Below are 16,696 nucleotides of genomic sequence, written 5' to 3'. Positions count from 1 at the left end.
GAGCAGACACGGATTCACCAAACCAGGTGAAACCTATCCTGGATAAGTGCGCGCTCACGGCTCCCTCAAATAGACCCCGCCACCGATCACAGATTCACTGATTCACCATGGCAACTAGAGGGGCTTCATTGCTTCTTCTACGGTGTGAAGTAGGTAGCGATAGCCTTTTCACCACAGCAACAAACAGCAACACCTCTGTTTAGGAGAATATTGCAACTAGTGCCACGACCACCACGCGCAAAATGGTTAGACACTCCCGTGACGTCACATTGTCGCATGACAGGTCGGGAATGGCGAGTATGTAAAAGTTATTTAATGATCACAAACGTTTAAATAATGACAGTGGGTCTAGGTATATGTGATCACAATGTGTAGTGGGCAGTGGAATAACTATTGGTTTCCATTTGTGGTGACTGCTGACTGAGATAAGGGATGAGATTAAATAGATCCTGGAACTTAGCCTGGTCTGGAGCAGGCTAGCTCCACAGAATAAATCGCCATAGTAATTTATACCATAACATATCATATCCTGCTGCCCCCTATCCCGCTTTTGTGCAACTGGATCGCGGATAAATTGAGCCAGGATAACCAAGATATCCCGGCTTAATCCCTTATCCTAGTGTTGTGCAACGGGCCCCAGGACTTTTTGATAGGTTTAATTTGATGACCTTTGTTCATGTGATATTTAAGTAATACAACAATGAAAACACAGGTGTGTAAACACAAACCCTTCCTGTTCCCTTGTATTGGTTGTCACGTTGGTTTTACATAATCTTATAAAACAATAATATGACCTGAGCATCTATATCAATGTTGGAAATGCTAAAGACATAAGTGCATCTGTTACGAAAAAAATGTTCACAATTAAACCATAATATATTAGGTATTATGACCCTCTATTCACATACAGTAATGGCTATTTTTTACTTTTCATGAATTATCACTGGGAAGAAAAAAGTTTAGTCATAAGTCAGAAAACAAAGTTTTAGTTTGATTCATCTTTGTTAATGTGTTATTTATAAACAATGAAAGCACATATACACGTGTGTAACACAAACACTTCATGGTTCCTTGTATTGGATCACGTTGGTTTTAAAACAATAATATGACTTGAGCATCTATCCCAATGCTAAGACATAAGTGCATCTACTACGAATGGACACAATTAGTGATAAAACATAAAAGAAAATGGTTACACCCTGAATTCATATAGCCTACAACAATGACTATGACAAAAAATAAAAATAAAAAAGAATTAAATGTAAAATAGAGCTATTTGTTACATTTCATGTGAATTATCATAGGAAGTATCAAGGAGAAAAGGGTAAGCTCACTAGCCAGAAAACAAAACCAATGTGATCCATTCACTCTCTGATTTTTTTTAGTTTGATTCATCTTTGTTAATGTGTTATTAGTAATAAAACAATCAAAGCATGCATGAGGAACACGTGTGTAATACAACACGTCCTTGTTCCTTGGATATCACGTTGGTTTTACCGAAAACAATAATATGACCTGAGCATCTATTGGAAATGCTACAGAATAGACACAATATACAATTAGCCTACTGATAAAAACATAAAAGAAAATGGTTACCACCCTGTATTCACATAGCCTTTAACAGTAATGATAAAGATAAAAAGCTATTTGTTACTTTGTGAATTATAAGTATCAAGGAGAAAAGAGTTTAGTCAGAAAAAAAACCCACCAGGAATGTTCACAACCTGATGTTTTTTAGAAGGCTGACCCTCTTTGATGACATGAATACTAATGAAATAACCTTGCGATTTCACTTCCACAAGCATACAGTTATTTGTGGCATTTACAAAGGTGATTAATTAAGCCTGTTTTTGTAGAATGGTCAACAGATTTGTTGTGTGAACATTTAGCGGTTGTGAACAGTTAAGAGGACTAACTACCCGCTGGTCAATAAGAAAATCCACGTCTCAGACCGATGTCATTTCGTTTTATTTTCTTTTGATTGATGGAACACTGTGAACACTACAAACAGTAAACAAACAAAGAGTTTTATACAAACAATATCACACACAAAAAACACATAATCTGTAAAACCAAGTACAAAAGTGTTTGCCTGGTAACCAGCAGTTGTTTGTGGGAGATTCAAAACGTTTCTGTAACTCAAGTCCATCCCTAGGACTAGCATTTCACTATTTATTTATTTATTTAAAGGTAGGCCTAGACTAATCATGGGTCATGTGACAACTTTCACAGTTGAGACAAAGCACGACATACAAGATCATGACGTTTACATACACAAAAATATTATATTTCAATTATACAGCGCCAGGCATCTCTGTGGAAAAAAACTCAACAACAATAATGAGCAAAACACGTGCACGTGCAGATTGCTGATTAAAGGTCCAGTATGTAGGAAATAATGGAAATTAAACTGTAACCATTCCAAAAATGATCACCATATGTTGTCAGAGAGTAAGGAAACACGATGAATTGAAGTAATGGCTTATTTGACAACACTACTCTAACCCGTAAAACCTATGAAAAAAAATGAGTTACGGGGCGGAATCTCTTGGAATTTTCGTTTATGTTTTGAACGATTAATTCTAGAATAGCGTATTAATAATGGGCTAGCGTGTCCTATTTGGGTTGCCAAATTAACAAAGGCCAACTGTCAACAGCTGTCAGTTGTAGTCATGAACGCCTACGAGAGGCAGGCAAATTTCCAAAATTAAAACAAGAAACAAATTAAGTGCACATCGGAGGAGCTTCCTGAGATGGTGACGTCTTCGTCAAACGAAGAATATCAAGTCTGACGCAGAGCTGGCCATATTTCTCCACGACAGGTAGCCTAGGGTAAAATTCATCTGCATCGCTAACTTCAGCAAAATATGTTACGTTGGTTAGAGAGGTATGTTTTGTTTTCACGGTTTCCGTAATATGTAGCTGGTCATGGTTGGAGAAACGTTAAAGCAGCTGCAGGTCAACTAACGTTAGCTAAGTCTTCACAGCCTGGCTGAGGGTGGAGATGTGCAGGAGTCCAGCAGCCTGCAGCAGTATGGTGGAGCAGTAGAGGGAAACATGAGATATGTCGACAACTCCTGCCAACTATTCATCGGTCTGATGAAGTCCGTGAACTGAGAGAGACTGTGTCCACCCTCCGGAGCCAACTACAAGAGCAAAAGAGGAAAGGTAAAGCAGAATGCAACAGTGCATAGTGCAGGATACATGAGGAGGAGAGTGCAACTAGTGCGGAACTACACAAGGGAATTTTCTAACAATGACATCCATTATCTACACCTCTACTGTAATAACTGCCAAGTATAGTGTGTGAACCATGTCATTTTTATTCCAGAACAAGTAGCGTTTGGTGCCTCACTGGGTCCTTATGGACAACAGGGTCCATATAACACTGAGATTACTCTGGTTTATAAGGATGTGTTTGTCAACGCTGGTACATGTGTTGTACATGTACATGTGTTAGCAGCTGCATCAAATTATTTAAATGGCGGGATTAATCATAGAGTTATGTTTTGTATCTTGGCTTACACTGTTCTGTTGGTCCAGGTATCTTCACTGCACCAGTGAGAGGTGTCTACTACTTCAGCTTCTCTGGTCACAATAGCTCATCCAGATCCATGGGTCTCAGACTATTCAAGAACGGCCAGCAAATGGTGACGGTGTTCAACCACGCTGCAGGTAACCGCTATGAGACTGCAACAAATGGAATGACCCTACAGCTAGAGACGGGCGACCATGTGTATATGCGGCTTAGGGCAAACACATGGCTTTTTGATAATCAAAATGACCACAGCACTTTCATTGGCCATTTGCTGTTTCCACTGTAAGATGTTTGTCTGTCCTATTTAATGTTAGTGTAACACAGCTAGCACAACACAACATTCAACACAATACACTTACATTGCTAAATGTTTTAGAGCAAAGAAGGACACACACATAACACACACATGCACACACGCACACACACACACAAACACAAACACACGCACATATGAGCTATTGAAGGTTTCCTCACTCACAATTATGACCTAACATAAAAGTATGAGTATGTATTTGTACGTTCAGTTGTAAAATTGTTAAGATTTTTTTTATAAATGTATTTTCATGTTTCTGAGGGAACTGAATTCTGAATAATGGGCTTTTTTTGCATTGCTTATATTTTATGCATTGTTATATGCAGTCCTCCCTAATCAGTCTAATTGTCAATTGAGTGTATGTTATTCAACGTTATATGATTATGCTATATGATTATCACAAACATATATTTTATGTTTATATCATTTGAGTTTATCAAATCCTGTAAAGTGTAAAATTACTAGAATTGAATCTGAGATTCTCCAAAATATCAAATAAAAATGTAAACACAGAAGTGCATAGCCTACAGTATGTGACTATGGGATCAACAGATGTCACATGACCATCTTACAGTAAATTGAATTCTATTTTTTTATCATAGCCATAGCTGTTGAATATGAACACAGAATGGGTACCATACCTAATATTTAGTTTTATCACTAAGATAACTACAGTGTGACTCTTCAGCTGAGAGCAGGAGCAGCCGTGGCCTAATGGTTAGCGGTTCGGGCTTGTAACCAAAGGGTTGCCGGTTCGATCCCTGAACCAGTATGGAAAATGTGGGTGGCGGAAGTGGTTAAGCACTGCTCTCCCACATCCATGACTGAAGTGCCCTTGACCAAGGCACCTAACCCCTCACTGCTCCCTGAGCGCCACTGTAGCAAGGCTCACTGCTCTGGGTTAGCAGTTTTTGCAGTGTGGTTGTCACAGAATCTTATAAAACTATATGACCTGAGCATCTACCTATTGGAAATGCTAAAGACATAAGTGGGTATCTGCTATACAAACAGAATAGGGGCAATTCCATGCAAAGGTCATCCAAAAAAAGTTGTGCACATACAAATGAACTATTGTTAAAATGTTACCTCCGAGGCGTGGGAAAATGCACAAACTAAAACTTACAGTACTGTACTGTAGAAAGGATGGGGAAATTCAGGGAAGCATAATTACCCCTGCTACACAACCATACAGAAACAACAGTTTTCACATGGCAGTATTATACATATTTAAAAAGGGGATAATGGACTCAAGGTTCCAACAAATTATTATCATTTGACAAATTCCAGATTGACATGGGAATGGTAGAGCAATGTGTTTGCTCAGTTTGCCTTAAGAGCACCGCTTCTTACATTTGTAAGGCTTTTGTTTTTAAGTCCGCAAGTTCCATGGCCATGTCACATGATCCATAATGTTTTATAGGAAACATTTATGCGTCACCAGCGATATGCTAATAAGTCCCAGAACGTCCATGCCCTTTTTTAGGTGAAGGAAGTAGGCACTTTGCTACTACTGTTGACAGAACAGTAGGCTACTTCAATGAGCAAGCACCATGCCTAAAAGCTACTGTGTTGTATTTTGCAACAACAACAACAACAAAAAAGGATTTGCGGTTTAGTATGTTGCCACGCATTGACCGTAAGATTCATTCGTTTGATTGGCTCCAAATGCTCTCAGGCCAATCCACTTTGTTGGCAGCTCTATTATTGTCTGTCATAGATAGATAGATAGATAGATACTTTATTGATCCCCATGGGGAAATTCAAGGGTCTCAGTAGCATACAGACATCACACACATGCACTTACAGCAGAAATGGTAAACATAAGTATAAGTATAAACATATAACTAAACTCCACTGTACAATAGACAGTAGAAGATAAGAAAGATAAGAAAACTCACAAAACTAAATACTAAATACACTATATAAATTAAATTAAGAAAGTCTTATGTGCTTGAGGGTGATCAAGCATAAGACGCTTGTAGTGACAGGGCCGGGACTGGTAAGGTGCTAAAGGGAGTGAGTGTCATGGTGAAGGTGCAAAAAGTAGTCCAACCATAGTCCATAGTCCATAGGGAACACATTTCCTAGCAGCGCCCCTGCTACTTGTATCCTTTAGGCTGGATTGAGTTAAAGGCTGAAGGAATCTGAGAATATGGCCCACTCAGTGCTGCATTCCTGATTCCTGTAGGTTCTCCTCCTCCTGTTTAGCACACCCCTCAGGCCACTAGTGGCATTACACTGTCCTGGTGAGTAAACGTCAATACAGAAGAATAAGATCATGTACTCTCTTATGCAGTCAGTTGTCATCACAATCTGTGGCTTCAAAACACCTAGGGTTTCATGCCAGTCTCCTCGGCCTCAGGCTCATTTGGGGGGTAGTAGAATCATGATGTAATATCCTACTATTTATTACATTAATTGTTTTAGCAGAGAGCGTTTGGAGGCTGAATTTAGAGCGCAAAGAAACAGGAACCGTGCTAGGGTTTTTACTTTTGAAAATAAAAAAAATATCACTGTATCTTTAAAATAAGTTTGGAGGATGCAGTGATGTCATTTCCTTTAAAAGTGAAGGGGTTTCCTCTTGAACGTCCAATCAGATTCGTCTCACTGTCGTGGCCAAGCTTGCTGCCATAGCTCCATGTCAGCTACTGAGTCCCAGCTGTGTGGACAGCTATCCCCACACCATGTCGACTCGTGCTTTGCGGAGACTCAAAGGCAAACAGAGGGGACAGGAGGAACTGAGCATCGAAGATCTTAAATTGAACGAAGCACAAACAGCGGATTTGCCGGAGGAGGAGGAGGAGGAGGAGGATGTGCAATGTGAAGCTGTCTTGCAGCCTGCTAAGAAGAACAACCGGAAAGCTAAGAAAAACAAAGCTCAGAAAAACATCAGTAATATTTATGAGCTGGCAAGTTCTCTTAGAACTCTTCTTTATCCATGCCAACATGGTGTCAGATCATTATAGCAAAGATGTCGTCTGTGCTACTGTCACTGTCAACTCACAACTTCTGGTTAGCCTGCATGCTAACTATTAGCGATTCTAGGCTAGCTGACAGTGAGCTAGTAATCTGTAATGTCATGTCAACAGACTGGTATGTTATTGTAACTGACATTTGTTAGCTGTAAAAGTAAATCCACAGGTACGTGGATAGCGAAGATAACGTATCCTTGTCTCTGTGTGTTACGGTAAAGCTTTCCTGTATTTGTCATGTATGTATGTATTGTTGTGTAATCAAACTTGGTGTATAACGCTACGCCAATCATTGCTTGCAGATTGGAGATGCTGACAACGAGGTGGAAAAAGGTCTGACCGATGAGGACAGTGGGGTCAAACAACAAGTAGACCCAGAAGTGTCTAGAGATGAAATGGATGTGGATGACAGAGATAAACAACTCACAGAAGTAAGCTGACCTACATGCTAATGAATGCCCCTACTTGTGATTTTGTTTAGTAGCAGCCATATCTACAGTGGTTTTGGGGTGGTATTGTATTTTTTAATGTGCCATTTTCTTTTTGCTGAAAAGTCTTTTTAGAATTTCCTCATTTTTGTGACGTCAATAATTAATTATCTTGTAACTGGATCTGTTAACTTTGGTGATATAACATCTAGCTACTACAGAAACACCTGGAATTTGTATGTCCAGACTCTCTTTGTGAAAAATACAGTACAGTCTAAATACACAAAATCTGCTTTATTGAATTGTTTTTTTTCTGAAAGAACAATAATGAGCTGACATCAGAGACTTTTTAAAAAAGTAATATGATCTCTCACTTACTTCTTACTTTGTTTATCAGAACAACAATGGTGAGGTGACCAAGAAGAAAAAGAAGAAGAAGAAGAAGAAGAAGGGCCCGACTGCAGAGCCTCAGGTGAAGATGTGGTACCCTCGCTCTTATCATCTCACAGGACGAGAAGACGGCCTGCGTTTGCCAAATGTGTCTGTTTGTTTCTGGTCTGCATGACACTGTTCATTCTGCATCACAGGAGGTTGGAGCCGGAGATGATATCGATGCAATCCTGGAAACCATTGAGAAGACGAATGGGCTCTCCCATCAGAATGATGACGGGCTCACGTTCGACAGCAGGCCCGTGCTGTATGTGGAGCACAGGTGAGTGACGGGGAAACCCACGTGAGGAAATGGACATTTTAGTGAACACTCCTAAGGCCAACGCCCAGTGGCGACGACATTTGCGTCTGTGGATTTGACGATCAAGAGAGAGAAACATTTTCCAAACTTTGTCGTTGACGCACGTCCGCCGCCGCCAGTGGACTGCGCTCTGTTAAAAGTAATGAATGTCTAAACTTTGGTGTCACTTGACGCTCGTCATATGCCGCCAGTGGGCATTGGCCTTTACACTGACTGGTACATGTGCATTTAAAGACACTGGGGCGGTTATGTAGAAACCTTCACAATTCCATGAAATCAAAATGGACTTCTCTGAGTTTATGATTATGCAATATGCCGAAAGGGGCTGTTGTTTACAGTAATTTTAGAACTGCTTAGGGGAATTGTTAGGGCACAACGTGAAACAGTTCAGATTCTGAATTCATTCAACAATTTGGTTTTCATGGCTTCTTGGCTACAGTGTGACTGAAGTTGAACTATTCCAAATGCCTCTGCTCTGTGTCTTAGAAATCTGAATCCTGAAACAGAGCTGAAAAGGTATTTTGGAGCCAGAGCTGTTCTCGGAGACCAAAGGTTGGTCAATTATTTAATTATTTATTACTTCTTAGTAATTAGGTCCATTTTGAAGTCAGTATTGATTAGATGTGTTTGCCGATTTTCTGCTCTTGTAAAAGGCCCAGGCAAAGGCAGAGGCAGTTTCACAGGAGCACCTGGATGACGTTCCCCAAAGACACCTGGCCCCGCTTCAGCAAACCAGGTGAGCTCTATAAATGGAGGGATCATGTTGACATTTTCTGAATCAGGCACAGTGAGCATTGCTTGAGTCTTATACATTTCCCTCCCTGTACATTGAGTTGTCCTTGTGAGAAAGGCCAGACCACCCCCCAGACCACTGTGTGCCACTTTCAGGACTTTTCTAGAATGTCTCTCTGACGCCTAGTAGAGCTGTTCATACAAGTTACTTGGTTCATAGGACATGAACAGTGGTTTTGGGGTGGTATCAAAAAATGGATTTGCCAGCAGCACATACTGCAGGGCCGGCTCACCCGAGGATTCTTGAAACAATGATGGTGAATATAGTCCCATAGATCTCCTGATTGCAGAAGGGCCTGTCTCTCAATGGACGCTTTGATATGGAGACCTGTGAGGTTTCTTATAATATGCGCTCCGATTCTTCACTCTTGAAATGAGAAGCCGTGCTACCCTGAGTCAGGACGATGTATGAAAGGCAGCATTGATGTGGGGCCAGTGAGCCGCAGGATGGGTGCGCTGTGTTTCAGACACAAGGACAGACTGTAACCTCACAGCGTGTCCAGTGTCTCCCAGCAGAAAACTAATTGCTGATTGCATGCTATTATAGCAGCCACTGATATAACTAGGAATAACTTAGCTGTGAAGTTCAGTGTTGAGAAAGTAGATAATTTGTGAACGGAGCCAATGCAAAAACAACTAATGTGTTTGTGTGAAGGCAATGTGCTGTGCAAGCCCTTTCCAGAGCTGAATATATATATACTGATGTTGTAAAGGCAATGTGCAAGCCCTTTTCAGAGCTGAATATATATACTGATGTTGTAAAGGGATGTGATTCATGTAACCCTTTATGTTGTTTTTTCATTTTGTCTTTTTGTAGGAATTTGTATGTCTCTTCTAGAGAGCAGAAATGGCCTACAGTACTTCACATTTGAGCACAATCGAGACTATCAGCAGGTTCAGTTCAAATTCCTGGATGCTGTTGAGTCCATGGATCCTAACAACATAGTGGTAAGTAGGCTTCCTTCCTATTTTTTTTTTTTTAGAAGAGTGTATGGCTATTCTCAATCAAAGTGGAAAAAGGTTTAATGTCTTAAAACAGGGGTTTTCAACTGATTGGGAACCAGGAACCACTATTCTGACTAATTACCTAACGCCAGGACCACCACTGAATAAAATACTGATTCCCACATTGCAACTAGATTACTGAATCTATGGTCAGGGACCACCAGCAATGTCCTCATGGACCACAAGTGGGCCATGGACCACTGGTTGAAAACCCCTGTCTTAAAATATTGTCTGATCTTCATCTGAATTACAATAATGAACAAACACAATCTGTTTTTGCTGACAACACAGAACTTATTGCATTGTTTTTGTCTATATTGAATACATCATTCAAACCTTCATAAAACTGGTTGGAAAAAGTAAGTAAACCCCAAATCTGATGGCTGCAACAAACGCGTATTAGTATTTGTCCGAAGTTGACAAATATGGAGTCGAATGAAACAAGTTTGAACTTTTACTAATAAAAAGCACAAATTTTGGGATATGAACCATGCCTTGCAAGAAAAATATCTCAGAAGACCTACAACAAAGAATTGTTGATCTTTCTATAGCTGGAACGGGCACTCTGCCAAGAGGACCGCAAATACACAATGCAGAATTGTCAACAAGGTTAAGAAAAAACATAGAGTAACAGCTAAACCCATGAAAGAGTTATTTGGAACTGGTCTCTGTTGATGAGTTCACCATCAGTAAAACATTGAACAAGGAGGGTAACCATAGCTGGACACCACAGTGGAAGAACTGCTCTCTAAAAACATCTATTTGCTGGCACTGTGCCAAAGGGCATGTTGACACCACAGTGCTACTGGGAAAATGGTTTGTTAACTGATTAATCATAGTTTGAATTATTTGGGTCAGGGCTCGAATTACGTGGGAGCCAGAGGGAGCCGAGCTCCCATAGAGTGAGGACTGGGTCCCATGAAAGCAACAAAGTCAAAAACCTGAGGGGGTCTCTCATATCTGAAGGAGTCTGGCATTGTAATTTAATATTAAACAACCGCTCATTATCTATCCCTGTGCAATCTCTTACCATTAAAGACGTTAAATTAAAATATACGCTACTACGGGACGTAGACCTACACTACGCTCTTGAACGCAGCATGACACTTCACCACCACACCACTAGACTATATGAGCAAACCGTATCGATTTGACAGCACTCACAAATCTGAAGAAGTCACCCTGCTTTGATGTGAGTGTTTTGTCTATTTGCATAGGCGTTCATTGGGCTAGCCTACGTGGTTTGATACGTGCTGAAAAGTCCTGTTTGCTGTTGAACTTGCGCTTCACCTATTCTATGTTGATTGACAAAGCCATAAATTATGGTCCATAATGCAGCCTACAATGATTGTGTTGTCTGATGATCTAGCTATCCTCTGCCATTCAGAGCTCCGGAAAGTTCCCAGCTATTTTGAAACACCTGTTAGCAATCTCTGATGTCGGAATATTCAATGGCTACCCGACAATATCTCAGTGCAAACTCCAAAATTGTTCGTCTATTAATTTTCCACGGTTCAACACATTAGCCTACTAGAACATAGTTTGGCTGGCTTTATTCATTTCTGCCAGTTAGTGCTTTTTCCCCTGTGTATAAGTTACACTACATGTATTATTGTGTTTGACACTGAGGATAGCCTATCTGAGACGGTGGTCTGGTTAAAATGAGTTACGTTGTGAAATTGAGAATGGCACAGACTAAATCGTTTAGTCTATTTCTTTGTATTGTGAAATTGAAATGAGATATGGACTATTATAATCAATAATATGTTGAAATTAATTAAAAGTAATCAATTTCTATGAAAAATCTATGTCTGTTGTGTGTGTGTGTCAAGGTAAAGCCTAGGCCTACCGTGCGCATATACTGTACTGCGCAAAAACGCCACTTGCGCCTAGGCTATTTCATTGTATCGCCTTGGGGTGTGCCAACTTTTTATGAGAGAGAGAGACCCCCTTAAAGACAAAAAGATAATTCGAGCCCTGATTTGGGTTGAACAAGCAGAACTTTATGGCATGAAAATGGAACCATTAAAACAATCTCAGCACAGAAGTACAGTGGGGGACGCATCCTGATGCTTTGTTGTCTCAGGGACTGGACAACTGTCTGTCACCAAAAGAAAAAATTAATTCCCATGTTTATCAATATTCCAACAGGATAATGACCCTCAAGTCAATTAAAGCTCAGTAAACATTGGGTCATGCTGCAGGACAGTTACCCTAAATATAGAAGGAAATCTACACAGAATTGCTTTTACAAAAGATTATCTACCTTTTGGAGTGGCCTAGTTAGAGCCAAGACCTTAACCAATAGAGATGCCGTGGAATGACCTCAACAAAGCCATTCACACCAGACATCCTAAGAATATGGCAGTACTGAAGGAAGAATGGGCTAAAATGCCTCCTGAATGTTGTGCAAATCAGATTCACAGTCGTCAAGAGCACTTGGTTGAGCTTATTTCTGCCCATGCCGGTTCAACCAGTAATTTATTCCAAGGGTTCACTTACTTTTCCCACTATTACTATTTTCTGGGTGTTTTCAATAAAGACATTAAAGATGATGATTCTTTCATAATCTATGTTAATAGCTTCAGCTCTATACTAGTGACCTACTATTAGATGAAGATCAGATGACATTTTATGACCAATTAATGCAGAAAACCAGGTAATTCCATAGGGTTCACATACCTACTCCTGTAGTTCTAATACTAATATACTACTCTGTATACATTCTGTTATCTCAATGTTGCTGTGAATTCTCTGTCTGTGTCAGGCATTCATACAGTATACCGGTACTTTTGTCTTATTTGTGTTGAAATATCTGAAGCATACAAAGTTAGTAGAATTAGAAATAATATTGTTTTCCTTTTCCTAGGGTTTTAATTTTTTAGGACAAGAAAGTTACATATTGCATATTGCATATATACATAATGCCATATGCTGTAAAATATACAATTGTGGTACTAAGGTCTTTACTGGTTTTCTTAGTCCAGGATTAACACGTATTCCCACAGGTCCTGCTGCAGCTCAACCCTTACCACATCGACTCCCTGCTGCAGCTGTCTGATGTCTGCCGCATCCAGGAAGACCAGGAGATGGCCAGGGATCTGATTGGTTAGTATTTACATTTAGTCATTTAGCACACACTTTTATCCTAAGCGACTTACATATGTCAGAGTATGGCTTCTCATCGGCTCAGGGCCATTTATCCTTCAAACTGATGTGGGCCTGGCCTGGTGAGTTTCTTCAAAAACCTGTGTTGTGCAAAGTAAAGTCAGGCAGTTCAGTGGGTCATCTTGTTTGTTACACAAAAATTGTCCTCAAACTAGGTCAGGTCTATTGCACAACTTGGTGAAGTTGTTAAAATGGTTATTACCCTACATTAAAACTATACAGTTAGAGTCTTATGCAATTTATTTAAACTTACACAACTTTGATTTGGGTCACTAATTGTGCCCACAAGCCATGTGTTGCCTGACCTGAGCTGTCTCCAGTGGTCAGAGTTGCTGAAAAAGCGGAACTCCCATTTCTACCGATTACTGTATGTTTTGCATGCAATAGATCAGTGAACAGCCTCTCCACACGGCCACTGGAGAAAATTACATTTAAAAGGCAGATTCTCGATAGATACCCAAATTAAATCTGTATGTTTCTGGACTGAGGTCATTTCCCTGTACAACTATAAAAAATATAAAAACACTCAGATACTCTGCACCCAAAATACTTTAGAAGGAGAGTGTTTTGTGCAGAATCTAACCCCAAAAAGTTGTATAGGCACCACTGCACCAGAGATTCTTCATTTAATGAATTTAAGTAGAAAATTAATTTCAGTTGATTTGGCGTGGAGCTGCCATACAGCTGTGTGCCCAAGCGCTGGTAGATCCTCAGCTAATCTGATTAATCCAAAGGCTTGGCACCCAGGCTCAAGGAAATTTCATTATCTCTCACAGACAGATAGATTTCTGAAAAGGAAGGTTGACTGTCTGCCGTGGAGCATATGCTTGACCCTGTATGTGTAAGAGGAAATGGAGACGAATCAAGGAGATAAGTTAGTTGAGATTAATGATAGCCTATGCTCTATAATTATGTAATAGCCATAAATGGAGTTGCTAGTTTTCTATTGCCCTATTGTTTTGTATGGCTTTTATGTATGTAACTTATTGAAAAAAGTTCTTGAACGCTATTCTTGAATAGAGTTGCTGGAAGCTGTTCTTTCAGAGGTGGGAAAATCACAGAAACAATTCATCTTTATTTTAACCCAGATTTTTTATTTTGTGTCTTTAATTTAATCATCCTAACTGTTCTGTAAACCACAGAGTTAGTACCAGTTACAATATGTGTAATAATAATAATCTATAATAATGAGTACTATTTTCTCTGTGTGTGTGTGTGTGTGTGTGTGTGTGTGTGTGTGTGTGTGTGTGTGTGTGTGTGTGTGTGTGTGTGTGTGTGTGTGTGTGTGTGTGTGTGTGTGTGTGTGTGTGTGTGTGTGTGTGTGTGTGTGTGTGTGTGTGTGTGTGTGTGTGTGTTAAACTGTAGAACGGGCCCTCTACAGCTTTGAGTGTGCTTTCCATCCTGTCTTCAGTCTTACATCAGGAACCAGCCGCCTTGACTACCTGAGACCAGAGAATAGGTGTGTGCCAATGATACACACACACACACTTATGCAATTTCTCTATTAAATTGGTCACATTTGCATATCAACAGCTATAGCATTTAGGGTGGAATAGAATATAATATATTATTAATATACTATTATTCTATTATGTATTGTTTTATTTTTTTTTAACCTTTCTTGGAGTTTATTTCTTGTTATTTCTCAGTAATATGTTTTTAGACCAAACTACCATTTGTTCACAGAAAAGGTGATCTCTGTTTTTCTCCTCTCTCTCTGAACTCTGTGTTCTTCCGTGTTCCTTTGTTACAGGGCGTTCTACTTGGCTGTGTATAAGCACATGATGTTCTTGGAGAAGAGAGGCTGCCCCAGAACCGCTCTGGAGTACTGCAAACTCATCCTGAGGTACCTAACTCCCCCTCCCTTTCTTTCTGTCTCGTGGTTTCATTGCCATGAAAAACAATATATCCTTTTCTATTGATTCCTGTCCAGTTCAGTTTAGGTTATTGTCATTCAACACATGTTAGACATGTGAAAGAACAAAATGTGTTACTCAGGACCAGCAGCATACATAAAATGTAACCAATCGTATGTCATAAAATAATTAAAATAAACAAAATAATATAGTAGATGGAATAAATAAAGGAATACATGGTTAGAACCAGTGCAGCAGTAGTCACAGCAGTATAAATGCCATGTAATTGAACGTGTAGTTTTTAAGTGCAATTTCAATTTGCAACATAATAGTTAATTTAGTGTTGGCATGGAGTTGACTCTGTCACTGTTGTCAGTGGTCAGTAGTTGTGAGTATTGTGCGTGTGAGGCCTTCTGAATGCGCTGTGTGTGTCCGGCCTGCAGTCTGGACCCTGATAACGACCCTCTCTGCATGCTGCTGCTGGTGGACTTCCTTTGCCTGCGCTGCCGAGAGTACAGCCCCCTCATCCGGCTCTACGAAGAGTGGGAGGTAACACACAATGGACGCAGTTTCATTTGTCAATCTGTCTGTCTATCTCTGTCTACTTCTGTCTGTCTTTGTCTTTGTCTTTCTTTCTTTCTTTCTTTCTTTCTTTCTTTCTTTCTTTCTTTCTTTCTTTCACTTACTCACACTCACACTCACACATACACTCACACTCACACTCACACATACACTCACACTCACACTCACACTCACACTCACACATACAGAGTCACCAGGGACTGAGGTGTTGGTAATATTATCATCATGAAGTTTTGTGATCTAATTGCTACAGGGGACATTAGCCTTGGAATTCAAAAGAAATGACATGTGGAACATATAGCTCTTGCTACAATACACAGTTTGTTCACTCACCATTTTTGTCACATCCGTGTCTGTCTGTTTTCAAGTGGTACAACGGAACTCCACGGGTTCCACCCTAACTTCTTACAGCATTTTTTATCTTAATCCTGCAAGAGACAGAAAAAGGGTCATCTGTCTGTCTGTCTGTCTGCCTGCCTGTCCCTTCACCCTTCCTGTTCTCTCTCAGGTCCACAGGAACCTGTCCCAGCTGCCCAACTTTGCCTTCTCAGTGGCACTCAGCTACTTCCAGCTCAGCCTGCAGGAGGACTGCCCCACAGACGAGAGCCTGAAACTCAGGCAGAAGAGTGACAAGCTACTGCAGGGCGCTCTTATTATGTTCCCAGGAGGTGAGAGAATCACACACTGTACACTGTATACACACTTGCACTCACACTGACACACACCTTTTGATGCTTAAATGCTTAGGTTGCTACATATTTGTTGTGTTTCATTTAAACATTTACACTTCCAAATGCCACATAGGATTGGCAGGTATAATTGTGAATGTTGTTAACGTTGTATATGTATTGATTACCTAGAACATTCTTTGATTTGATTGTATGTTCTTTTAATGGTTATGTGATCTTGTACAGGACAGTTACATATACCTTGGATAAACGTGTGTGTGTGTGTGTGTGTGTGTGTGTGTGTGTGTGTGTGTGTGTGTGTGTGTGTGTGTGTGTGTGTGTGTGTGTGTGTGTGTGTGTGTGTGTGTGTGTGTGTGTGTGTGTGTGTGTGTGTGTGTGTGTGCGCGCGTGTGATATTTACAGCACTGATGCCTCTTCTGGACTTGCTGTCAGTACAGCCAGACTCTGCAGTCTCCTCACATGCATTCTTTGGCCCTCAGAGTCAGATGGGGTAAGGAATGAAGCCTCCATCCTTTAGTCATACTCTCAGAGTCAGATGGGGTAAGGAATGAAGCCTCCATCCTTTAGTCATACTCTCAGAGTCAGATGGGGTAAGGAATGAA

At 40.3% G+C, this 16,696-nt stretch overlaps 1 protein-coding gene across 1 annotated transcript in view; it reads left to right on the top strand.

The window, feature by feature from the left end:
* Positions 1-6,459: 6,459 nt before the first annotated feature.
* Positions 6,460-16,696, top strand: part of tcf25 (TCF25 ribosome quality control complex subunit) — a 21,421-nt gene continuing 11,184 nt past the window's right edge. Inside the window, exons 1-13 of the mRNA XM_076286745.1 lie at positions 6,460-6,760; positions 7,126-7,254; positions 7,649-7,723; positions 7,839-7,963; positions 8,489-8,554; positions 8,656-8,738; positions 9,612-9,742; positions 12,808-12,907; positions 14,333-14,426; positions 14,721-14,813; positions 15,267-15,372; positions 15,914-16,073; positions 16,497-16,584. Coding sequence (XP_076142860.1) covers positions 6,536-6,760; positions 7,126-7,254; positions 7,649-7,723; positions 7,839-7,963; positions 8,489-8,554; positions 8,656-8,738; positions 9,612-9,742; positions 12,808-12,907; positions 14,333-14,426; positions 14,721-14,813; positions 15,267-15,372; positions 15,914-16,073; positions 16,497-16,584 — 1,475 coding nt within the window. The 5' untranslated portion in view covers positions 6,460-6,535. The remainder of the gene's footprint in view (positions 6,761-7,125; positions 7,255-7,648; positions 7,724-7,838; positions 7,964-8,488; positions 8,555-8,655; positions 8,739-9,611; positions 9,743-12,807; positions 12,908-14,332; positions 14,427-14,720; positions 14,814-15,266; positions 15,373-15,913; positions 16,074-16,496; positions 16,585-16,696) is intronic.

This window comes from Alosa pseudoharengus, unplaced genomic scaffold (assembly GCF_046254945.1).
Source record: "Alosa pseudoharengus isolate Yale_2024_CS ecotype anadromous, Long Island Sound unplaced genomic scaffold, YU_APseudo_1.1 YU_APseudo_1.1_scf_16, whole genome shotgun sequence".
Classification (NCBI taxonomy): Eukaryota; Metazoa; Chordata; class Actinopteri; order Clupeiformes; family Clupeidae; genus Alosa; species Alosa pseudoharengus.
Note: the sequence above shows the minus strand (reverse complement) of the source record. Positions and strands in the feature narration are given on the sequence as shown.